We start from the raw sequence: 23,806 nt of genomic DNA, 5'->3' as shown, positions 1-23,806 counted from the left end.
TCTTCAGGCCCTGTAGGTGTGAGTGGGGCTTGGGCGAGGTTCACCACTGGCTTCGAGAGAAGCTGGCGGTCGAGGCATCCAGCTCAGCATTCGCTAGACTCTTCCTCCCCATGCAAGGCGAGTACGCCTGGGATAGGCTGTGCTGAAGTTTCGTTCACACTCTCTTAATGCCGGCCCCAGGGTCAGGGCAAGGGAGGCTGGAGGCCGGAGTCTGGAGAGTGGTTGAGCCCCAGCCTCAATGGGTAAGGTGCCTCTTCCGCTCTTGCACATCTATTGTCTGTTGTGATGGCAGAGAAAACAGCAGAAAGGCAACCGTCTGGCCTATTAAACCTGTGAACGCCCCTCCTCCCAAGAGGTCTGACTTTGTTATCCAGCCGTCCACGGCCACCATCCTCCTGATCCTGATCCTGACAGTTTCTCCCACCCTTCTCTTCAGCACATTCGCTCTCTCTTCTCTCTGCCTTCTCCTTGTTATTCTTGTTCTTCGCCTCGTCCCTCACACTCTCTGCCATACAGACGTCTGGACTTGGTCGCCGTTGGCCATCTTCCCTTCTCGCCTGGCTGCGCCTCGCCATGCCCAGGCCAGCCTCTGAGCCTGAGCGCTCTTCAGTATGTCAGATATTCCGCGACATGTTGCTCAATGAGTGGTACCACGATGCAGCTTGCGGCCGGCAATTTGTGAACTATTTCAAGCTACTGGACTGGATGACCAAAACCGACACCAACGAGAAAGGGAAGAACGTCGCCAGACTCCTCCGGGAGCTTCACCAACTCAAGGCGCAAAAGCCCCTATTCTTCGACTCCTCGGTTAAGATCGCGACCGAAGAGGATTTTGCCCTTCGCGTGTTCGGCATTCTCCTGGAACTGGACCGCGGCGACTTCATCCATGCCTTCAGCCGGGCAAATATTGTCGACAAACACTTAGCAGTTGCTCCTCAGTGCTACGTCCACCTCGCCCAAGAGCTGAATAACGAAGGGCTGAGCGCGCTCGAGGCCAAAGACCTAATCGAGGACTTCGACCATAAGAGATGGTCCTTTATCCCCGTCACCATCAGCTATAACATGAGCCGGTCCTTGCACGACGGCCAATGGGTGCTACCATTCTTGAAGAAGGAGCGGATCAACGGCAAGGGCGGCACAGCTGATGTGTACCAAGTCTTGGTCCAGGAATACTTCATCGACCCTGTCCTCCGAGACGCGATCAAGAAATCGAGGTTCCATGATAAGGACTACGGATGGGTAAGCAGAAGCGACGTGGCAGCCCTCCCCCTCCCTGTCCCCTTATATCAGGATACCAGGCTGACTGTGACTCGTTAGTGCTATCAACTGGCCCTGAAGACTTACTCTCCCAGAAATAAAGACTTCTTCGAGTGGGAGAAGGTGGCATTCAAAGGACTACGAGGCCAGCCCGGAATGGTACAATATCTCGGGGACTACGTCTTCGAAGAAATTCCCAACGAGCCCGAATCCTGGACCTACAACATTCTCCTGGAGCTCGGAGAGCTGGACCTCGACGAGTTCTTCGCCGACCAGCATTCATACCCGCCCGTACGGACCCCAGAAATCATTGCCTTCTGGAGCGCCTTGTTCAAAGTGGCGGAAGCGATTAAGCGACTCCACAACCTTGAACGTCGAGACGAGGACGGGGTTACGGAGAAGTATCATGGGTAAGCCCCTTCTATCCTGTGGCCAATTTGCATTTGCTGAAGAGGAGCGCAGCTGGCACGCCGATATCAAACTCGACAACATCTTGCGAGTGCACGGTGAATATAAGCTGGCAGACTTTGGATTTGCCAAGTTCAAGCGAATCAAGGAGGAGCCGCCGACCGAATACATCGAAGGAGGCACCCAGACCTACGGTATGTATCATGTATCTCGCAAGCAGGACGGGAAGTAGGAGACGAGGCTGAGGCTGACATGCACATCCCCCAGGGCCCCCCGAGACGGACCCAAAGAGGGTTCGTGGTACTTCGACTGCTGTCACCCAGACCATCGACACCTGGTCGTTTGGGTGCGTGCTGTCTATCGCCGTCACCTGGGTCATCTTGGGCTACCAAGGCATCCTTCAGTACGAGACGCTGAGGAAGCAAGCCATCGCCAATTTGAAGAGGCGGCAAGAGCAGGAGACCGGGCTCACGACGCCCACCGCCCACGACGCCTTCCACAATGGGTATAATGTGCTCCCCGAAGTGCTTCAGTGGCACAACTATCTACACACCATCAGCCGCCGGTCGGACTCGCTGTCCATGCGTGTGCTGGGCCTCGTCGAGCAGGAAATGCTGCTCGGGAGCCCCCAGCAGCGCATCTCGTCGACGGCCCTATGTGAACGACTCAAGTTCATGCTCAAGGCGGCCGATATGGACTACGCCAACTCGCGCCGGGACGCGAGCATCCACGAGTCGGTGCTCAAAGCCCTGCTGGAATACGACCAACAAGCGCCCGCCAACTCGACCCAAGCAGCCCGAGCCAAGTCAGCGGGCTTGGAGCGCCTCGCACCGCCCTCTGCCTCCTCCCGCGGATCTGCTGCCGCCCAGGATGCTGCCCCTCGCAAGTCGAGACGGATCGGCAAGTCGGAGAGGCTGGACAACATCCCGCGCGGAAAGACGGCGCATCGGGCGGAAGATCTGGAGCGTGAATTGCAGGCTCAGGCGGATGTCCACGAGCCGGAGCCCTCAGCCATGTCGGATCTCTATGACAGCCCGGTCGAGGAGGCCGACGGGGCCATGATACCGTCTTTCCAAAGGCCTGTAACGCCGACACCTCGGTTCCGACCAAGGCCCCAGCAGATCAATGTGACCCAGCTCGGAGATCCAACGAGGAAGGTCAAACCTCCAAACGGGCCGGATCCTGCAACCAACCCCCAACTCCCAAGGCAGCCATACCAGCCACCAAACGGCGACCAGGGACGACCACAAGTGTCCCCTAGTTCAATGTGGCCGCGGCCAAGGCAGCCATTTACTCGTCCCCCACCAGTCCGGGAGCCGGAATCCAGTCCAGAACCAAAGAGGTCGACGCCTCCGCGGATGCCTCCGGGGCCCGTCCTTGTGCCCACCCTCGAGCCCTCTCTCGACATCTGTCGCGTGCGAGAGGAACTGGAAAGGAATCGGCCGAATAGAATCGCGTCATTTGTCGGCATCCCCAAGAAAGATTTGTACTTGAAGAAATTCATCAAGAACCGAGACATTGTAAGTGACAGTGACACCTCACCTGGACTGGACTATGTTGAAAGTCCCACCTAACAAATGCCTAATTAGAAATTCATCGTCGACAACGGCACCACCATGCTGCCGTTCTGGGGAGTGGCCACGTACGTGTTGGAGACGTTGACGTTGAAGTTGGCCGGCCTGGACGAAGACGGCCTCGACCTGGTCTTCACGATCGGCGAGGAATTCAACATCAACAACGCCCGACGAGCCAACTCGGCGGCCAGGTTCCAAAAGGCCATGCAAGAAATGACTCCCAAGGACCCGGGCGATGCGGACGAGGAATTCCTCCGCACCGACATGACGGCCGTGCTGGGCCGCGTGTTTGACGAATATCTCAAGACCGACCGACACAAAGCCATGACTTTGCTCATCCTGACCGACGGCCTCTGGCTGGGCTCGGTCAAGGAAGACGTGGTCGAGAAGAAGATTGCCGACTTTGTCAAGGAGCTCAACTCGATGGAACCGCGGCGGTTCAGTATCGAGTTCATTCGCTTCGGCGACGATCGGACGGCCATCAAACGGTTGGAAGCTTTGGACAACGCGATGGAAGATCGGTATGGAATCGAGTGAGTGTTTCTGTCTTCTGTCTGCTGTTTGCTATTTGTCATTTGCACCAAACTCTCAACTAATCTGTGTCTGTATCCAGAGACATCATCGACACTGAACCTTGGACCGGACGAGTCAGGAAGATGATCGTGGGAAGCATTCTGGAAGGCGAGGATTTGGATGAAAACGAGCGGGAGGGTCCGACTCCTGCCGCCTCCGTTCCGTCCTCGCCGGGGTCTGGTGGTAAGTTCTTGAGCCCTTGCCTTGGTCAGAGCATGCGTCCTCTGGAAAGTACTGAACGAACCCCTATTTCCAGCTCGTCCGAATGGTGTCCGGAATAGCGTCAGTCAGATTTACGGTCGCAGCCCTTCGCAGAAGAAGCCGAACCCGTTCTCCAGGCTCATGGGCTAGACTCTCGAGTCTCTCTGGGGGCAAACTCTCCAAGGACTACTAGGTAGTTACAAGGACGAGCTTGGTTGGCTGATATCGGTATATCTCCGTGGGGTCCCCGACCAGGTTTGTATTGGTGGTGGTGGCAAGTTGAACCCAGGTCCGGCCTAGGCGGGCATGTTTTAACATCTGGAGTGGTTGGGGTGTAATTACAGTGATCTCTGACGTGGTGCCGGTCCCATTGCCAATACATCAGTCGCATGGTGTTGCAGAGTCGGAAAGTCAGACTCACCACGGTCGGGTTTGGTCCTGACAGGAAGACAGTACTGGCAGCTCTCGTCTTCACCCATGACATGATATGAAGGATGAGCGGGGTTTGGATCAGATATCAGATAATGATCTATCAAAGTTTGGGTGGGAAAGGAAAGGAAAGGGGAAGGGAAAGGGAAAAGGAAAAGTTCGTCCTATCTAAAGGGTCTTTGGTTGCCCAAGTACAATACAATACACATTGACACTGGCGGTGCGACAAAGCCAAGGTTACCTACCTACAGGTAGGGTAGTAAACGTAGCTAAGCTACCTACCGACCCCTGGTTTAGAGTTAGAGCTCTGATTGGCCAATTCGCCACCGAGGCTTAGCCTTGTCAGGGGCTCGGGTTCGGACCGGGGCGGCGAGGCTGAGGCTGAGGCTGAGGCTGGGTGTATACTACGTATGTCCAGTGCATGTCTACTATGTTACGAGTACATATGTCCATGTGTACTAGTTGACTATGCCCATGTCCATGTTCTATATCAATGTCGTATGAGAGTCTATGGTACCTAGGGACTACCTACTACCTTAGGTATATAGGTACGCAGTACTCCGTACTTGGTGATTTACCAAGCAAGCCCAGGATATACTGTATACTGCGTATGTCCATGTCTGCTATGTGACTATGTCCATGCCCATGCCCTATATCAATATCACATAAGAGTCTATGGTATATAAGTACTCAGTACTTGGTGATTCACCAAGCAAGCCCAGGACATACTGTATACTGTATACCTACAGTGTCCATATACAGACTCTGCAAACCATTCGATTCACATTTCACCATAGCTAGCTAAGGTAGCTACCTAGTCTAGTCTAGTACTAGTACTATAGTAGTAGTAGTAGTAGTACGTATCGTATCAATGGTGACAAAAGTAAAAGTAAAGCAAGTAAAAACTTGTTATGTAGTGCATCGCTAAAAAAGCTGGAGAAATAGAGATATTAATCTTTTTGGTTTTTGGTTTCCACCACGCTTCCACACTCCGTTCCAGCCAAGTCGAGTCAAGTCGATCAGCTAAGGTAAGGTAAGATAAGGTGGTGCTGTAATAGTCGGTCCAGGTCCAGGTCCAGGTCCAGGTCCATGCCGCTGCGAAATGAAACGATACCTCGACCTCGAGGCGGCAGAACAGAACAAGACAAGACAGGCCAGAACAGAAAGATAAGGTAAGGTAAGGTAGATATAAAAAAAGGCAGACAGGCAGACAACAAACGAAAACCCAAAATATGCTCTCGAGATGCCGATGCCGCGGTCGTCTGTCCACTGTCCACTGTCCACTGTCCAGGCCTCTCCTCTCCTCTGTACAGCCAGCCCAGCCTAGCCTAGCCCATGCATGATCCCATCGTCACCCTCTCCTTCGCCCGGACGTGGGATGACGAGATGGAACGGGACAGAACAGGACAGAACAGGGCAGGACAGGACAAGACAAGACAAGACAGAATACAGCACAGCAACGAAAGTAAAAAGAAAATACCCAACCCCTTTGCCGGCCGTGTCCCCGAAACACCCCCGTCGTCCAAACCGTGGGTATCAATCAGAGCAACCGAAACCAAAAGGCCAGATGAGCCGCCGTCATGCACACCTCGCACCTCGCACCTCCCGTACCAGTATGGTACTGTGCGGTACTGTACTCCATTCGACCAGACAACAATTAGACGATTAGGTGGTGAGGCTGGACCTGAACCATGATCCCCGAACCCCAAACCCCAAACCCAGTCCTTCAAAGACCATACCACATGGATTCACCTCACTCATTCGCCCCCAGGGCCACCCTCTTCTATCCTGACACTGACCATGCCCCTCGTCTCGTCGTACACGTCGTCGATGGTCGTCACACGCTCCATGGAATCAGTCACTCAACTTCCTCACGCGTGACAGCCGGGCGTCTCGTCTCGTCTCGTCTCATCTCGTCTCGTCATACCAACACTCCCAGTCCGATCGGGGAATCCACAGGGTCGCTGCTGAGCAGCCAGTCTCTCTTATTGAACTTCTTGGCCTCTTTTTCCGCCTCGGCATCCACGTCCAAGCCCAGGTCAATGCCACTGTCGTCATGAGGGTGACCGCCCGCCTGTCTCTTGACCGGACTGCTCAGGCCGGTGTGGAAGCTCGGCAAGTCTAAAGGGCCTCCGCGACGCAGTTCATCCAGTTCGGCGTCTGTTTCATCATCATCCACCTCAGCCGTCGCCTGTTCTCCCGACGGAACTGCAGGAAGGGTCGGCGGACTCTTCGGGGCTGTCTCCAGTTTCTTTGGTTGGTGGGCGCCAATCTCGGCCATGGCCTGCTCGTCTCCTTCGACGTCTTCCTCCGCTCTCTTCCGCTTCACCGCACCACTAGATGAACTCGGATGAGCCGCCATCTCCGTGCTCTTCTCCTTTTCTCTTTCATCCGCCAGCTTCTGACTCTCTTCATCCATCAACAACCCCTCCATCTGGGTCATCCACCCCAACATCTGCGTGGTAAACGACTCCACAAACCACCACGACTGATAACTGTGGGCGCCGTTCTGTCCCATTTGCATCATGACGCTGCTCCAGAATCGGGAATGCCAATCAACCATACATTGCGGATGATGGCCAGCGAACAATTGGGCCAACTGCTCCAGCCAATTGATCCATTTCTCCAACAATGGCATGGCCTGCTCCGGGCTTTCGGGAGGAAGGATCCCCCCCTCCCACTCCAAGTCGTCCTTGAGGAAGTTTGCGTAGCCACTGGTAGGATCCTCCTCGGCGGCCCGCACCAATTCACCGTCGACCGGGAAGACAAGCGGCCTCATGTCGTGTTTTAGCACACCTTGTATCCTCTCCAGGCTTTCCGGTGGTGGCATGCTCTCCTCTAGCAAACGCTCCGGATCGACCATGGCCATCAGATCGAGCCACATTTGCGTTCGCTGCTGTGGATCCTCCAACATGCGACTCAGTTGCAGCGTTGCGGCATTGGCGCCCTTGAGCTTTTTCAGCAGATTCGCAAACCTCGCGGCCGGCACTGTCTTGGCCACTACCACATGGACTGGGCACTTTTCCTCGAATGCTGAGATGAGATGACTGACCAGTCGCGCCCCGATCCGGTCGAACACATTCCACACCACATCTGGCACGTTTTGGACAGCCAAGGGAGCGATGAATCGCACGATTTGTTTGTACATGCGCATGTCGCATTCTTGAATCCACGGGGCCAGACATTCCGTGGAAAATAGCTTGGACACCGGAACAGTCATTTTGCCATTGAAGGCCGAATGGTGATTAAAAAAGGGCTTTTCCTTGCATTTGCGAAAGGCATCGATCACATCGATGCAGTAGGAACGATAGAGATGGAACAAAGCCTTGGCAATCGAGGCGTCATAAGTTGTGCCTTCGAGGTACGGGAAGATGTCGGGAAATTCGATCGGCGCCTCTTGCGACGAAGATGAGACCTGGGACAGAGAATCGATGGTCGGCATTCCGAGGTACGTAGCCAGACTGGCGGGTAGATTAGGTCGAACCGAAGGTAAGGCGGCCACAACATTGGCAGGAAGAGTTTTGACAGGCAAGCGGATCGTCGGGGTATTAATGTATTTACAATCCATCTTCTGCATGTGTGGCCTCACTGGTGGTGACACCACGTCCTCGGGCTCAGCAGTTTCCCGGGCTAAGAACGCGGCACTAGGAGCTGGGAAGTCGGCCGTCTCCACGGTGGCACGGGAAAGCGGTCGTTCCACAGGAGGTGAGATGTGTGTCTTGAAGAGATGCTTGGATTCCGCGTGGGATCCGTGTCTTTCATGATGACTGCCGGTCGCAGTTCCAGGTCTTTCCTGTGCCGGGACATATTGTCGGTCGTCATCATCCACAACCAACGACAGGTCCACGTAGTGATACTTGGATTCGCCTCGAACGCCGAGTCTTCTCGTCTGTACATTGGGGAAGATGATTCGCACAAGCTTGCCAAACGATGCAGGGTTTAGGGTGGGGACCCGCTCATTACCACAGCGCTCCGTGTATCGAGTAAACACACGGTCGCGGCGGACCGAATTCGAAGATCGTTGGCAGCTTTCTTGCAGCCTGTAAAAGTCAGTCAGCATCGGTCCCCATGTTGACGTGGTAAACACTGAAACGTACCATAGCATGGCGAAGACTTGTTTTGCTTTCTCCGACTTCCCTCCAGACCCCTCGTTCTTTTGCACCTCGGCGGCAACCTCATTCAAGGATTTGCCTTGGTACTGCGCAAGTAGACGTCTCAGCTCTTGGTCATTTGCCACACTGGAAGCCGTTCCTTTTCTTCGCTTCGCACCCCCGTTTTCCGTGTTCGAGTCATCCGGCGCGGGCGATCCTTCGAACTGTTCTGAATGATGGCGAATATGATGCATATGCTGATGGCCGACAGCGTAGGGCGGTAGTCCATGAGGATATTGCATGGGGAAATGTTGCATCTCCTGGAATGCTTGTTGTGACATGGGCCGCATGTCGTGTTGTGGTAAACCCGCCGAGGGATCTAGAGGCTGTTGTTGAAGGTGTGCAGCCATGCTGTGCGGATAGTGCATGAGCATCTCTTCAGGATTGGCATTGTACATTGCGGCGGCCGGGTGATGGCCATGCTGCATGTAGAAGCCACTCTGATCGAGCGGCATGGTCGAGTCGTCCGGCGGTTGAGGCGGTTGAAATGCGCTTCCTACGCCGACAGACTGCAGACTGGTCGTCGAACCCCGGGATTTTGGACGGTGTTTTTCTTTATTTGATGTTGCATTGTTTGTATGGGCAAGACCTCGATGTTCTGGAGCTTCCTCCATGCTGTGGGTAGGTGATTGCGGCATACTGAACTGTGCGCCAATTAGCCTGCTGTCATGTGGAAAACAAACAACTCAGCAGGGCGATTGCAGTCAAAGCTCCTCAATCTCACGGGAAATGAGTACCTTGAAGCTTCCACAATATACTAATAGCCCACGGGCTCGATCTGCAATCCTCTCGTTCCGTTCACGAGGCACGGCAGCCCATTCGCGAGAAGAAGCGGTGGAGTTCAGGTTTGTCAGTCGCGGGAGGACGCGGGCAGGTGTCCGGGCTGCTGGGCGCAGGCAAGAATAGATGGCATTGGGCGTCCAGATGCCGTTCAACGTTCAATGTCGTCCCACTTCGTGCCCGCTGGTGCTGAGGGCGACTCTCTTACGTCGACTTCACGCGCTGCGGCTGTGGCTGTTGATGGGTTGTGTTGAAACTGGCCCAGCGAGTAATTGTTGTGCCGAGTTGCTTCAGCAACAGTGCCAAGAGCGCCGCTTTTTGCAGCCCTGGGCGAGTCAATGGTGCTGGTGTTAATCCCGCCCCGTCTGACCGGCACAAAACATGCGCCCAACTGCCCTAGTCCACCTATAGTCCGCCGCTGGCCACCGCCTGAGCGGAGCGAATATCTTTTGTCAGACAAAATCCTGTCCCCGGTCACCGACCACGTGATGGATGCTCCCTCCTTCTGGTCACGGAGCACCTACGGAGTATCCGGAATGCGTCCGACGAATAGTCCGCTCTCACGTGCGGTCATCCGAATTCATTAGCCACCACCAGCACAACTAGATACATACCGCCAATACCATACTGGGCGTTGACGTAAGCCTGAAGTGCGGGTGGCCGGCCTTAACCATTAACCAGTCAGCACCTGCGTTGTGCAAGCAAGTGGCTTCACACAACCTGAAATCGCCTGCCGGCCCAACGACAATCAGACGTCACCTCCATTCTTCTCAACTTCATCCAACTGTCCTCAATCTGCTTCATTTCGTCCATCACATTTGCGACATCAATTGCCAGCAAAACTCTACTTCAATTCCCTACCTTTTTAAGTTCTCCATTGACAGCCGCGCCTCTACAGCCACCATGTCTTTCCAGGATCGAGCCCAGCAACAGATCTCTCAGATCGATAAGGAGGTATGTGACCGTCGTAGCAAGCAGGCATTCGCATCGGTGGTCCTGTTCTCGCTGTCATTCTTCAATCCTGGAGTCTGACCCCCTAAGCCCTTTTCTCATCTATTCCGGCATGCTCTGGTGAGCAGGCTCAGGCTAACTCACGATCATTACAGCTTTCCAAGTACCCCGCCCTCAACAGCTTTGAAAAACAGACCAATGTTCCCAAAGTCTACGCCTTCCTCGGCCTCGTTGGCCTCTACTTCTTCCTAGTCTTCTTCAATATCGGGGGCGAATTTCTTGTGAACTTTGCGGGCTTCATCATTCCCGGCTACTATTCCTTGGATGCGCTCTTTAGTACCAGCAAGGTTGACGACACCCAATGGTTGACGGTACGTGATCGCAACTCTTCTTCCAACCCGAGCAAGCCGTGAGATATATTGACGGGTTTCATAGTACTGGGTTGTCTATGCCTTCCTCACCGTTCTTGAGAGCGTGGTCAATGCAGTCTACTGGTTCCGTAAGTTACTCTACTTCAACAGGCTCGACGGACCACCGCTGACTGTCTTACAGCATTCTACTATGTCTTCAAGTTCATCCTGATCCTTTGGATGGCCCTTCCCATCACCAACGGCGCCCAAATCGTCTTCAGCTCCTTCATCCACCCAATTTTCTCTCGCTTCTTCACCCAAACTGGAAGCGCTTCCGCAGATGTCCGAGGCAAAGCTGATGCCGCTTTCAAAAGCCAGTAAACGATTCAAGCAATCGTACAAGGATTTCCTGCGGGATTTGAAGAACATCGCTGACGTTTGACGCGAAAGAGCTGAAAGGGCAACATTTGACGCCAAGACGAAGCCCATACATTGGTCTCCATGTCAGAAGGGGATAGGAATGGCATAGGCAGGCCGAACAAGGTTGAATTCGCTGTTTGGGACTGGCAGCAACCGATGGAGCAACGGGAGAGCGAACGGGGCGAGGAGGAACAGTATTATTACTGATATGCACAATAGACCCATTGATAGTGTCATGATGACTGGAATTGTTCAAAGATATCAACTATGCCCTTGTGCTACTGCCTCGTATTCTGCGGCGGAGTATATGTGCACGCCATCAGTCGAGCTGACCAACCAATGTGCTAGTAGCATAAGCTTCAATTCCAACTTCCAAATCCTCTCTCGGCACTCTCGTGCTGCTTGGGATTGACCACTATCCTATAAGGGAAGGGATTCTGATCGCTTGTGGTGATGGGAGGGATATGATCCTTGTCTTTGTTGACAATGGCGACAATCTTCATTGCCGTCTTTTGGAGGGAAGATTCCATCGCTCTGCGGACTTTGATACGATCTAACATGTGCGGGTAAGCCACACCAAAGGTCGTGCGTGGTACGGAGTACAGAAAGACAAGACGACTTACCCGCTTCGCTCCGAGGCCTGGCCACGATCACTTGCACACACCATTCCTCCCAACACACTTCTTCTTCTGTCTGACCCCCTCCACCCAGGCGGCCCAGCCAGCCGGTGGTGATGCCCGTCCTTCGACGCTTTCGGTCATAGAACCGAACCATGATCTCCCCGCGAGAACCTCCCGATGCCGCACTTGTCGGGGATTGGGGCGTCAATTGAGAGACGAGAAGGGCAGTGTGAGAGTCGATCGCGGCGGAGATTTCGGGCGGATCAAGGATGGATGGAAGTGGGATGGGGAGCGACTGGGTCGGATGCGAGGAGTCATGAGATGATGAGGCCGTGGGCATATACAGTGACGGCCGAACTGGAGGGAAGTATCGGTGGAAGAAGATTGTGTGCAAGACTCCTGCGAGAGGGATGTGTCAGTTCGTCTGCGAGGGCGAGTGGCGAGGGCCGAGCCCTCCGAGCAGCGAGGAGCGGGTTGGTTCTGACCTTTGACAATGTCTCTCACAAAGCTTTGGTCGGCAAAGACTTCAAGGATGTATTCGTGACGGCGCGGATCCATGGTTACAGAGGCACTCTGCCTGGTCCAACGGGTTGTGGTGGGGGTTCGGTTGAGCGCAAGAGGAGGAATGGATGGCAGCCAGCAAGTGGCGCCTGTACAGGAAGTAGGTGCTCAAGACATGTTCATGTCCAATCTCAGCTTCCAGCAAACGTACATTTGACACTTTTCAATCTGTCGCTTTAGGATGTGCTTCGACTCGAAACAGGAGGACAAGTAGGTACGTAGGGGAGACACCCACACGCCCTGATGCTTTGAGATGGTGGGGGCGGGCACAGACACCCTAGACACCGACTCGCGGACGCAGCGTACATACTCCGTACGTCCTGCAAGTTCCCCCAGCCATCATCAAGACACAGTGCTAGGTAATTACTCCGTCCCTCCCTAGTACGGAGTACGCAGGCAGACTCTTAGCCTCGGCACCGCCACAGGTTCAGGTTCTGCCACTTCAATCCTCAATACAAGCGATCAACAGAACGTGTCCGAACAACGGAACTGCCTGCCACGCCTACTCTCTCGTGAGACGCTCCTCTTTGAGCTCTCCATTTCCCTCATGCCACCTGCGGTCATGTACCATTCCCCGGACGATCTGTACCTGAGATAGAGGAGCAACTAGTCTAACCACCCTCCTCCTCCTCCTCATCATGATCTCAGCCACACGTCGCTGGCTTCGGCGAAACCGCAATGGAATTGCCATTGGTGCTGGCGTTATCGGCGCTACATATTTGGCAGGACAATATGTCCTGGGCAAGATCAACGAGGCACGGGAACGCATGCAGATGGACAGAATAGCGAAAGACAAGTAAGGAGATGCTCCCCCCGGGTTTGTGGTTTGCTCTCGCTCACGCCAGATCCTAGCATCCGACGACGATTTGAACAAAATCAGACCGACTGTACCATCACCGTTCTGGCCCTCCTACCGACCCTGACTGAGAATGTGTTGGACGAGCTACCTGTTGAGCAGTTGACACATGAACTGCAACAAAAGAAGGCTGAACGGTTGGCACGTGCTTCAGGCGAAGGCAAGTCCGAGGCCTCAAGCATGCAGGATGGCGACACGGTCAGCATGTCCAGTTTTCAAACTGGCAGCTTTGTCCATGCTAGCCAATATCCCATGGAGGGAAGCCAAGGGCGACCGCGAAGGACAAAGGCCCAACTCTGGAACGAGTTGAAGGTCACATCCATCACACGGGCGTTCACCCTGATTTATTGTTTATCACTCCTCACCATCCTGACCCGAATCCAACTTAACCTGCTGGGACGCCTGAACTACCTATCCTCTGTAATATCGCTGACGCAGCCTCCCCCACCTGGACGAGCCAATTCAATCTCACTAGAAGACCACGATGATGGCAATGCAAACACCAGCTTTGGGAACGACTTCGAAACGAATCGAAGGTACCTCACATTCTCATGGTACTTATTGCACAAAGGCTATATACAGATCATGGCGAAAGTAAGAACGGCTGTCGAAGAGGTCTTTGGCGGCATCTCGCCCAATGAGGGAATAACGGCCACCAGGCTCAGCGACTTGGTCCTCGCAGTCCGGAAACATGTCGAAGGCGGCTCTGAGCAGGAGAGGTACGCCACGAGGTGGCTTCAGTATATGTTGCCCCCGAGGGAAGAGGAAGAGGCAGTCCTGATCGAGTCAGGCGTCATCACCCCAACTCCATCGTCTCCTCCTGACCCAGTTTCTGAAGGAGGGAGCCGATGGACACAGAGCACATCTGCTCGAATTGACACGTCAACAGGACCTTTGCGGCACCTGCTTGACGAGACAGCCGATCTGATCGACTCGCCCACATTCACCAGAATCCACACTATTCTTCTCGGGTCTATGTTTTCCTATTTGATTGACACCAAAGTCATTCAGCAGCTATACCCGCAGCCGGCGACGTTACAGCCTCATTCTCCCTCGTCCTCGATCTCCGGCACGCCGCACCCGCGCATTATAGACCTTGATTCAGCGGTCACGGTGGTTCCAGGGGAGCCGCGCGTCAAGCTGGCCAACATCCTCGCCGTTGTAACCCGTCAGGCCCATGCAATCGGCAACGGCAACAACCCTCCCAACGAATACTTGTCTACCGCGGAAGCGGAAGTGAAAGAGCTCGAGGCGTTCGCGGCCGTCATTTACACCAGCAACTTGGAGCAGAGTCTTGAAGAAACTCGACGCAGCCCTTCTACGGCTAGTGGGCTGAAAGGCACAGACGGGGTCGCAGCCAGCGACGTGGGGACCGTGCCGGTGGAGGAGATGATCGAGAGCAAACTCGAGAGTGCATGGACCAAGGTCACTGAGCCGATCCTTCCTTCCAGATGATTGGGAAAGTCCAGGGCCTTGGCTTGACACAGCCATGGCCGCCATGGCCGCCATACAGAGTGCATGGGATATATAAGGGGAAGGGGCTGAGTGAGCATGACGATGGACATGGACATGGACATGGACGGGACTGGGAAGGAGTCTGGCGGCTGGGGGGGGCCGATGGCAACACGGGAACACAGGAATCCGGGAACACGGGCTGGACATTGGGATCGCCCCCCTTTCCTACTGCAGTGTATCTGTACCATGGCTACAGGCTACAGGCTACAGGCTACAGGCTACAGGCTACAGCTTAGCACCCAAGAAACGCGTAGATCTCTCTCACGGCTACTGAACCTGAGAACGGAGGTACCTAATAGAGAGATTCATGATGATACATGTATTCTTCGCCGGCGGCTGCTCTGCTGAGTGTCGACATCGGAGTGAGTGGGTGACAGTGACAGTGACAGTGATAGGGCCAGGGGGGCATCCTAACGTCTCGTCAGACAATATGGACCTGTTCGGACGATAGGATGGTATTGACGAAGTGACATGGAAAACACGGTGATATTAACTTTTCCATTTATTAGGTACCTGGCAGTTGGTGTTTTGTCGCCTGACAGACGCTCTGGACATATTGGCACAATCACATTCCATTTCATCTGCGCCCATTTTATTCCGGTTTTTTCATTTCCATTTCTGATCTTCACTCGCTCCAACTGTGGGACCAGCACGCAAGCGTTCTCGCTCTCTCTCTCCCGCTCCCTCTGCATGGTAGAAAGACGAAGGTGGAAGCACAAAGGAGAGCGGCGGTACATTCACGGTCACCGATTATAGATGCCCGTTCCCCAGCAGAGGCGAAGAATGGCCAGGCCGACGGCCATGCCGACACTGTCCCGGATGACGTTCAACTTACTGCCCGTGACCTCCTTCCAGCCGACGGCGACCTCGACGACAGGGATGCCGGCAAACTCGGCCAGCATCAGCATTTCAACGTCGAAGATCCAGCCGTCCATGTGCATGTGCGGCACGATGTAGGGCAGGGCGGGGCGGGAGAACAGCTTGAAGCCGCACTGGGTGTCCTTGATGCGCGCCGTCTGGGGAGGAGTCATGAATTTCAGGAGCAGGTGGAAGGAATGCATGAGGAAGTTGCGCAGCTTGGACCGTTTGACCACGGCCTCGCTGCCTACGAGGTGCGCACGGCTGCCGACGGCGACGCCGCGGCCCTGCTCGTCCTCGATCTCCTGGCACGCCCGCACCAACTTGTCCAGGTCGGAGAACTTGGTCGCGCCGTCCGCGTCGGCGAAGACCACGTACTGACCGCGTGCGTGGCGCATGCCGTGCGTCACCGCGCCGCCTTTGCCGCGGTTCTCCTCGAGCGACACCACCCGGACCGACCCTGGCGGGATCTTGACCCCGGTCTCGCTGCGGTGTGTCCACGGGCCGGAGAGCCGGCGTGGGTGTTTCGGTAGGATGTGGACGCGCGAGAAAGTCTGGGCCGTCAATACGGTGTGGTCCGTCGAGCCATCGTCAACGATCAGGATCTCCCAACCTCGAAGCGGCGGAGACGACGATGACGACGACGAGGATTTCACGCCGTTCGCCTTCCTGCGCCGTATAGCCGTTGTCGCTTTCGCATCCCCATCTGCATCGACGGCCCTCGTAGTTGATGGGCTTGTATCCTTAGCTGCAGTCTTCAGGCTAGCTGCCGCCGCCGACCCATATTCGGTCTCTAGGACATTGACCGCCTCCTCCAGCATCCCTGTGAGTCTGTCCTCCTCGTTGAACGCCGGCACGACCAGCGTCATGAATAACTCGGCCGGTTCGATCTCAGTCTCGAGCTCGATTTCCTGCTCTTCCCGTGTCGCCTTGCCATATCTTCGTAGCAGGTCGTCATACCAACAGGGTAGGGGTTCGGGCTCTGTCACATCGCCCGTCTTGTCGACCGTAGTGAATTTCTTCTCGGAAGGTCTGGGTTTGCGTGGGAAGGGGACGAACAGCGTGACCAGCAGCCATATCTGTGAGCGTGATATGTGGTTAGCATGGCCCCAATTCCAATTCTCGACGCATCTTTGCGCTTGTGTCGCCGATGCCCGGCGGTATCCCAGCTGGACACCTGTTTGAACAGGGATGGCAGGGGTAGGAATGGGGTTGGGCTGGATTGCATACCACTACCACAATAGCAAAGGCGACCCAGATCAAGATGAAGGGGATTAGTCGCCAATTGAAGGAGCCATCTTGCGGATATAAGTCGACGAAATGTCGGCCCATCACACCCATGGCGGTGACTTCAATTTCAGAGCCCGGGGTCGGGGTGCCTCGAGACTAACCAACAGAACGAGGTCCCGGTGGGCTCGAAGCAGTGAACAGGGTCACAAGCCGTAGGACGCAGGTCATTTATATTTTATTTGCAAGACACTGCAGGCCGCGGGGAGCATGAGGCGGAAGCCGAAGCCCAGGGCAGCGGGAATGGAAAGGCAAAGCCTGAGGCAGATGACATCTGTTAACAACTCATAACGGACGAATCGGCGTGCGTTGCAAGGCTCCGTGCAGATAGAGACAGATAGACAGATCGACGCGCGGGGCCTTAGGACGCCTTGGCCCGACAGTATGTAATTAGGTACCTTAGCTTAAGGGTCTCCTGATCATAAGCCCCTAAGCCTTAGGAGCCCTCATGAGCCCGCCCAAGGAGTACCAAAGTCTGCATGAGCCCGTCCAAGGAGTACTACTACTGTAATAGTCGTAGATCTTATGAAGCCGTGGCATGCACTCTAGCCGCACTCTGGCAGTCTGCCTTTAAAAATCATAAAGTCTCAAGGCTACCTGGTAGGTGCCTGGGACGTTCAGCTGGTGCCTGTCTTCAACTCATGAGGGATCTTTGTTCAGCGCCTCTTTCCACTTCTTTGCCATCTCCATCCCTTGAGCCAGCGTGCCGACTCGAGCATCAATCGCATACCCCTGCCGATCGAGCTCCGCGAGCTCATTCCACAGATTGTCCAGCGGGATGGTGAAACATTCGATATATTCGCTCTCCTCCAACTCGGGTTTCAGATTGCCCTCTTGATTCCGCGGATCCGACATGTCCACTTCGACAAAGATTATCTTTGTATTCGTGTTGCAGAAGCCGGGATCGTTCCACATCAGGAAGCCCTCTGCCGCATTTGCATCCTTGGGTAACGTAGCGATGTAGCCCGTCTCTTCCTTCAGCTCCCGTAATGCGGCTGTTGCGGGGTCCTCGCCTTCGTCTATCAGGCCCGAGGGCACTTCGATCGTGACTTTATTAATCGGGGGTCGAAACTGTTTCTGCAGGAGCAAGGCCGGCCCGTTGGAGGATTTAGGGTCGTTGAGGACCGCTATCACGCCTACTCCGTCCACGTCTGTCCCTTTTGGTCGTGTCTGTAACTGCCATCAGCCTCGCGAGCTTTATGCCAGGCCAGCGCCCAGTTCTGCTGAGGCGAAAGCGCAATGCCACCTACCTGTCGCTCGGACGACTCCCACGTCCTTTCTTTGCCCGTCGGGTCTTGGTAGGATATCTTCTTCAAGGTGATCCATTTCGCCTCCTTTGGATCCTGAGAATCTTCAGCAATCAGCCACGGAACCTGGCGCGGGGCCAATTGTTGAGGGCCAGTCCTACCATGGCCTCAACCGCCGTGACTTTGGCCGACAACGGAGAGTACGTCGACATCTTGTCGGCCATCTTGAGGATGCGGACTCTATCGACTGACGGTCTATAGCTTCTAGACACACAAACGCCGGAAGGCTTACAAGAGAGGGTAGCACCAAGGGCCCTCAGCATGTCATCGTGGGATCGAGTTACCGGCTAGACGCAGGATCAAGACTGTGCTTGTCGGGTGGAAACTCGAAGGAGAGGAGACCACGGAGGAGACCAATCATGACCATGACGTAGCCTCTTGACCTGCGGCAGACTCCGAATGCAGCTTACCTAAACCCGGAACCACGACTCCTGCCCCGTTCAGCCTCATCGCGTCTCCTGTCTCCTTACGAGCAGGTCTGTTACGTTGTGCCCCTATCGATGATGACCTAGTAGACAGTTTCGGGCTGAGTCTGGCGTTTCCTAAAGCCTTCTGCCCGGCCTGCTCCCGACTATGATTTCAAGCACTGCCTGATCAACCCCTGATTTCATGTCGCCATCAGCAGCCACACCAACGAGACCATCCCGTCAGTTCCTGGTCTCAACTCAGACCCCCACGAAGAGAGCACAAGCTATCCACGGCTGCTGGTGCAGCTCGCCTCGACAGTCCCATCCTTCACTCCCAACCCTGGCAAGGCTCACTCTCTCGCCACTGGCTGACAGCCTTCTTCCTGCTGCGGCGAAACGTCCCATATGTGGCTGTCATATCGCAAGCCCATCTTCTCGAGTTGCTCAGCGATGCGGCGCTTGACCGTTCGCACCTCTTCTGAATCCTCTGCGTGTGCTGTACGCACCAAGGCGAGATTCGACCTAAAGTTCCGCAGCCTGGCCTGATCGTTCTGCGCGTTGGCCCCCGACCTCTCCAGATGCCCTCCGTACATGATGGCGCACTGAACATCGATCTCCTCTTTGGTGAGATCTTTCAGGCGAGCTGTCGAGTTGTTGGCCAGTCCCCACTCATCAAGCTGATCGACCACTTGACTATCTGAGTAGCTAAGCTGGCGTGGAACTGGCCACGGGAGAACTCTCATCTTCATTCGATCACGACGGCGTCGGTGATTCAGCGTGCCTTTAGTCGGTCTGCCCTTCCCGCCTACAGGGTTGGGGATCATGCGGTCGACGAAATCCTGGTGGCAGATATCCGGGTCAAGGCGACACACGGCTTCCATTTCCCACCCCTCTATCTCCGTGCTGATCTGGAACGGCATGGCGGGCGAATACCTAAGTGCACGGTTCTCGGCGGTGAGGTACACCCTGCCATATGGATCCAACAGTGGATGGAACTCGTGTGGAGACTTTTTCCGTCGGCCGTTTGCCGGCGTGTATTCGTACTGACCGATCGGATAAAGCTCAAAGAGAATCTGCGGCCGACCTGCTGTCCGCGCACTGCTCCAGTGCTGATAAGGTCTTTGACGAACTGTGATATTATCTCCTCTGAGCAACCAATCTGCGTACGTGGCACAGACAAAGTGATGATCGTCGGTTTTGATGAGCGGTTCGTTGTTGATGTGCACTACCTCAGGAGCATATGGAACCCGAGTTCTCTGGTCTGCTCTTGTAATCCAGATCAAAGAAGGCAATACAGACAGAGACACTCCAGAAACTCGTGGAGCTTCAACCCGATCGGTGGCAGCGATCTCGTCTATGGTCGAGGGAGGGTCGCGTATTGTGTGTGGGAGTTCGGTCAAGTCTTGGGAGTGAGAGGGCTCCACGACTTGCTCGCCCCCAGAGAGTGCAAGGACATCAGCATGCTGGATTCTGACAGGGTTATCAACCTGACTGACAACAGCATTCTTCTGTGGGACATCAAGTTCTATACACCGTCAGCTGGACTCCGGGGCCAACCGACAGATTCGGTGCCTACCTTCTTCCTTGAACCGCGTCCGCTCATACGACTCCTCATGGCGGCCAATTCTGAGGTGCACATGGTGCATTGTCTGTCCTCCCATGAATGGCTCTACCGTGTTCAGACTGACTTTTGGCAGAGCTGGCTGGTTTGCTTGTGTTCGTCCTAGGGAAGGCTGCATAATGTGTTTATGAGTGTCCTTGAAGCCGCGTGCAGGAGGAAGGTACAAAATCACTAGCCACGTAGTGTCAGCACTGTGAGTGTCGAGTGAACAGTTCCTTTTTGTTCACTTGCAGCCTCTTTCTTCCTTCACTAGGCAGTGCCGTGTCGAGGCAGCTTGGGGCTATTTCACTGTTTGTCACGGGCCTCTCTTGTCTTCGCAAGCATCCAAAGTACCCGCGGTGACCAGAACGACAACTGGCACGTTGGAAAGTACCGCCACGGGACAGAAAACCCAACCTCTCTGGCTAGGAGGCCACCCTCAACATGACTTCTGGCCAGCTACGCTTGATCTGGCCTGGTAAACGCGGTTGACAAGGCGATAATATCGGAGACCAGATGTTCCACGAGATTTCACAGGCGGGCAGGTCAATCCCCTCCACAAAACCAGCCATTGCTCTTTCATTCACTGCTGTTAAAGGGCTATGAAACACAGGTGGGAGACTTCTCCTACAGGTCCACAGCATCGAAATTGACTGGCAACTTGCCGAAATACAGCCTTCTGTTGGCACAATTGGAACGAAATGTATATTTTCTGATGAGACAGAATTCACTGTCGCTAGCCATGGGAACCCGAGATGTCCATGACGCACTCTAGAGCCGTTCGAGAAAGGTGACAAGAGAGAGTCTTCTTGAATTTCATGCCAAAAGTGAAGAACCATAGGTGGGCGAGTGCTCTGTATATCGAGGGGTGCAGCTATGCCAGCAACTATCAAGAAAATGTTGATTTTAGCCCCTTTCCGTTGTCTCTTGCCCCGAATCCATCACTTTGCCAACCACGTTCTGGAAACTCGTAGTAGCCGTCATCAACGGTGATAGGTTCTGAGGATCTCCCATAACCAAGCTATAGAGCTCTATGTCAGATGCATCTACCCTACAAAGTAGATTACTGCGGGAGAATACAAGAGAGCTTCAAGGACGTCAATGTAGATACGTTCCCATCATTTCTTGCATTAGATCATTAACTAGGGAGCTATACAATAGCCAGCGATACGACTTTTCGCAGCCTCAAAAATTATGCGAGGGCCTCAAATGGCCTGGCCGGACGGGCACTCGCTGATGCCAGGGCACTTCAGGGTCCACACCGCGATATCCAACCCCCGGTTGCGCTGCAGACGCTCCGCCGCCTTGTCCTGGCAACTCATGAGATTCTTGTGTGGGCGGCTGGCCAGAATAGTATGCACCTCCTGAAAGGTCGGATACCCCAGAGATGTTTCGTCGATGGGACGATCGGGGTTGATTTTGGTCGTCTGGAAGTTGATGGGCATTGCGATGTTCGTCAGACAGTTCGTTAATTCCAGCAACGTAGCCTGCAGCTGCTGGGTTAATGGGCGCCGGTTGTTGGAACTGACCACTCCCTTGTGAATATTCGCTTTGGTCTGAGACAGACAAGTGTGAAGACCCCTGATGTGGCGGAGGTGATGCCGAACCCCAGGACCGGACTGCTGCTGCTGCAGGTAGAAGTCGGTCCGGAGATCGGGGTGGAACAGATGGCAGCGAGGTCCGAGGCGGGGAAGGCAGCTCGGAACGTGTAGCGGAACGATTCGAATATCCAGCCACAGCGGCCATGGCACCCATGGTAGGGTCACCACCTGCTGACGGGCCTCCGAGACCACTCATGTTGGGCATAGGGCTGTTAGGGTATCGGTCGGTGGCAGAGATAGAGTCTCGTTTTCTCCGACGTCTCATGAACCAGCTGTACCAACCGCCAAAGATAGCGGCGGCTAGGACGACAATTCCCACACCAACCCCGATGCCAGCCTTGGCCCCGGTCGACAGACCGCCGCCACTGCCACTGCTGCCGCTTGATAACGCAGCAATAGATGGCGAACTGCCGGGCGTGCTGGTAAAGGTGCCGACGTCAACGACTGTGGTGGCAGGATTCGTTGCAACCACGACGGAGGTAAGCGTTGTATAGCCCGGTACACCATTTGAAGTTGTTGGAAGCACTTCAGTGACGTACGATGTGCTGGTGGAATACGAGATGGAGGAGCTACTGGTAGTGACCACCACCGGCGACGCGGTGCTACTTGTTGTGTCTGACGAAGTAGAACTTACGTCGGTGCTTGAAGCTGTTTCTGAGGAAGTGGACGGAGTAGTGACTGGAAGAGAAGAACTCGTTACTGACGTTGTACTTGATTCGGTCGAGGTAGAGGGAGTTGGGGTAAACGACTCTGACGAGGCTGCAGCAGAGCTGGGGGTAGGGCTGGAACTGGCCACAGTTTCCGTGCTAGAAGGTGCTGGAGCTGACGCGGACGCAGAAGGTAGTGAGGACAGTGACGCTGTATACTCACTAGTAGGGCCGCTGGAAGAAGTCGACCCCGAAGACGAGATCGACGAGGTGAACGAGGAGGTAGTAGTGCTGGGAGTAGGAGTAGGAGCAGGAGCTGTGGTGGAGGAGGTGGGGTTAACCGGGGGCGGAGAGCTAGAGGAAGTAGATGAAGGGACACTCGAGGTGGTAGTGCTCCCTGAGGTAGTGGTTGAGGAAGACGTGGGATTTACTGTGGTAGTAATCGAGGGAGAGCTTGTGGTAGCTGCCACACATGGCTCGCATGTTATAAAAGCATTTTGAAGCAAGGGTAGGTTCATTGCTCAGACATAAAAGCATTGGATGTAGAACTGGGCAAGCATGAACATACTGGAACTTGAGGTTGTAGTGATATCGCTAGTAGTAGTAGTTGTTGTAGAAGGTAGGGAGGTAGTGGTCGTCGTGGGTGAGGAGGTTGTGATTGTTGGAGACGAGGTCGTAGTCGTTGTGACGATGACGGTCGTTGTTGATGTCGGGCTGCTCGTGCTCGTTGTAAAGGTGGTTGGCGTGGAATCCGAAGTGGTTGTACTATCGGAAGTGATCGTGCTGACTGAGGTAGTATCTGAGATGATGGTGCTAGTTGTGGAGGATGTTGAGGTAGTACTTGTATTCGACACAGAAGCGATGCCGTCTGTCGTCTGAGCCGCCAACAAGGCGGCCAGTCTGAGCAGCACCAACACCTGTACAAGCCTCGCCATAGCTACGGACACTGGCGATGGTGCCGCGCAGTAGGCTGCGCAAACACTCTGCTGCTCTTGTTATCGATGAGGCTGTAGAACGAGAAAAGAAAAGAAGTCCAAAAACAGCGGGACGGCCATGTCTTGAACTTTGTCGGCCGCAAAGGCTTCTAAGACCATGCTAAGAAGGTGGTAGTCGCTAAGGTCAGCGTTGCGCCACCAGGTTCAGTCAGCCATGCTGCACGAATACCAGTAGAGCCTCCGATGGAGTGGGCAGCCCTGCGAGAGCAGCGGGGTACTTTTTTCAGCTCCCGCTCATAAAGTGCCAGACCATTGGAGCACAGACACATTTTGATGCCGAGGGCGGAGGGGAGGACTCAAGGGTGGCACGGATTTCTACCGCAAATCGACTAGCTGCCAGAATCAAGCACGTAAGATGGGAGCGGGTAGTCGTAGTAGACTCCAATGGGACCCAGGGCGGGATGGGAGAAAAAGAGCCGGAAAGGGCTGGAAGCCACCCGCGGTATTATTGGCCCAGT

General features: G+C 54.7%; 9 protein-coding genes across 9 annotated transcripts; 3 read left to right on the top strand and 6 right to left on the bottom strand.

The window, feature by feature from the left end:
* Positions 1-630: 630 nt before the first annotated feature.
* Positions 631-4,163, top strand: A1O3_08027 (serine/threonine protein kinase; the record flags this gene model as incomplete). Its single annotated transcript, XM_007738128.1, has 7 exons — positions 631-1,239; positions 1,318-1,667; positions 1,720-1,859; positions 1,933-3,185; positions 3,255-3,772; positions 3,853-3,995; positions 4,069-4,163. The coding sequence occupies 7 exons, from the start codon at positions 631-633 to the stop codon at positions 4,161-4,163; spliced, it is 3,108 nt and encodes a 1,035-aa protein (XP_007736318.1).
* A 2,200-nt stretch (positions 4,164-6,363) lies between these two features.
* A1O3_08026 (uncharacterized protein) lies at positions 6,364-9,207 on the bottom strand (the record flags this gene model as incomplete). Its single annotated transcript, XM_007738127.1, has 2 exons — positions 6,364-8,482; positions 8,540-9,207. The coding sequence occupies 2 exons, from the start codon at positions 9,205-9,207 to the stop codon at positions 6,364-6,366; spliced, it is 2,787 nt and encodes a 928-aa protein (XP_007736317.1).
* A 1,069-nt stretch (positions 9,208-10,276) lies between these two features.
* A1O3_08025 (protein yop1) lies at positions 10,277-11,055 on the top strand (the record flags this gene model as incomplete). The annotated part of the gene is made up of 4 exons (XM_007738126.1): positions 10,277-10,327; positions 10,480-10,695; positions 10,760-10,823; positions 10,877-11,055. The coding sequence occupies 4 exons, from the start codon at positions 10,277-10,279 to the stop codon at positions 11,053-11,055; spliced, it is 510 nt and encodes a 169-aa protein (XP_007736316.1).
* Positions 11,056-11,453: 398 nt separating this feature from the next.
* A1O3_08024 (uncharacterized protein) lies at positions 11,454-12,272 on the bottom strand (the record flags this gene model as incomplete). The annotated part of the gene is made up of 3 exons (XM_007738125.1): positions 11,454-11,647; positions 11,718-12,113; positions 12,200-12,272. The coding sequence occupies 3 exons, from the start codon at positions 12,270-12,272 to the stop codon at positions 11,454-11,456; spliced, it is 663 nt and encodes a 220-aa protein (XP_007736315.1).
* Positions 12,273-12,913: 641 nt separating this feature from the next.
* A1O3_08023 (uncharacterized protein) lies at positions 12,914-14,586 on the top strand (the record flags this gene model as incomplete). Its single annotated transcript, XM_007738124.1, has 2 exons — positions 12,914-13,071; positions 13,128-14,586. The coding sequence occupies 2 exons, from the start codon at positions 12,914-12,916 to the stop codon at positions 14,584-14,586; spliced, it is 1,617 nt and encodes a 538-aa protein (XP_007736314.1).
* An 803-nt stretch (positions 14,587-15,389) lies between these two features.
* A1O3_08022 (dolichyl-phosphate beta-glucosyltransferase) lies at positions 15,390-16,845 on the bottom strand (the record flags this gene model as incomplete). The annotated part of the gene is made up of 2 exons (XM_007738123.1): positions 15,390-16,583; positions 16,735-16,845. 2 exons carry the CDS (start codon positions 16,843-16,845, stop codon positions 15,390-15,392), a joined length of 1,305 nt encoding a protein of 434 aa, XP_007736313.1.
* Positions 16,846-17,430: 585 nt separating this feature from the next.
* Positions 17,431-18,262, bottom strand: A1O3_08021 (ADP-ribose pyrophosphatase; the record flags this gene model as incomplete). Its single annotated transcript, XM_007738122.1, has 3 exons — positions 17,431-17,961; positions 18,042-18,134; positions 18,200-18,262. The coding sequence occupies 3 exons, from the start codon at positions 18,260-18,262 to the stop codon at positions 17,431-17,433; spliced, it is 687 nt and encodes a 228-aa protein (XP_007736312.1).
* Positions 18,263-18,855: 593 nt separating this feature from the next.
* On the bottom strand, positions 18,856-20,151 carry A1O3_08020 (uncharacterized protein; the record flags this gene model as incomplete). Its single annotated transcript, XM_007738121.1, has 2 exons — positions 18,856-20,030; positions 20,082-20,151. The coding sequence occupies 2 exons, from the start codon at positions 20,149-20,151 to the stop codon at positions 18,856-18,858; spliced, it is 1,245 nt and encodes a 414-aa protein (XP_007736311.1).
* Positions 20,152-21,310: 1,159 nt separating this feature from the next.
* On the bottom strand, positions 21,311-21,550 carry A1O3_08019 (uncharacterized protein; the record flags this gene model as incomplete). Its single annotated transcript, XM_007738120.1, has 1 exon — positions 21,311-21,550. One exon carries the CDS (start codon positions 21,548-21,550, stop codon positions 21,311-21,313), a length of 240 nt encoding a protein of 79 aa, XP_007736310.1.
* Positions 21,551-23,806: the final 2,256 nt, after the last annotated feature.

Source organism: Capronia epimyces (genome assembly GCF_000585565.1).
Source record: "Capronia epimyces CBS 606.96 chromosome Unknown aczIQ-supercont1.7, whole genome shotgun sequence".
Lineage (NCBI taxonomy): Eukaryota > Fungi > Ascomycota > Eurotiomycetes > Chaetothyriales > Herpotrichiellaceae > Capronia > Capronia epimyces.
Note: the sequence above shows the minus strand (reverse complement) of the source record. Positions and strands in the feature narration are given on the sequence as shown.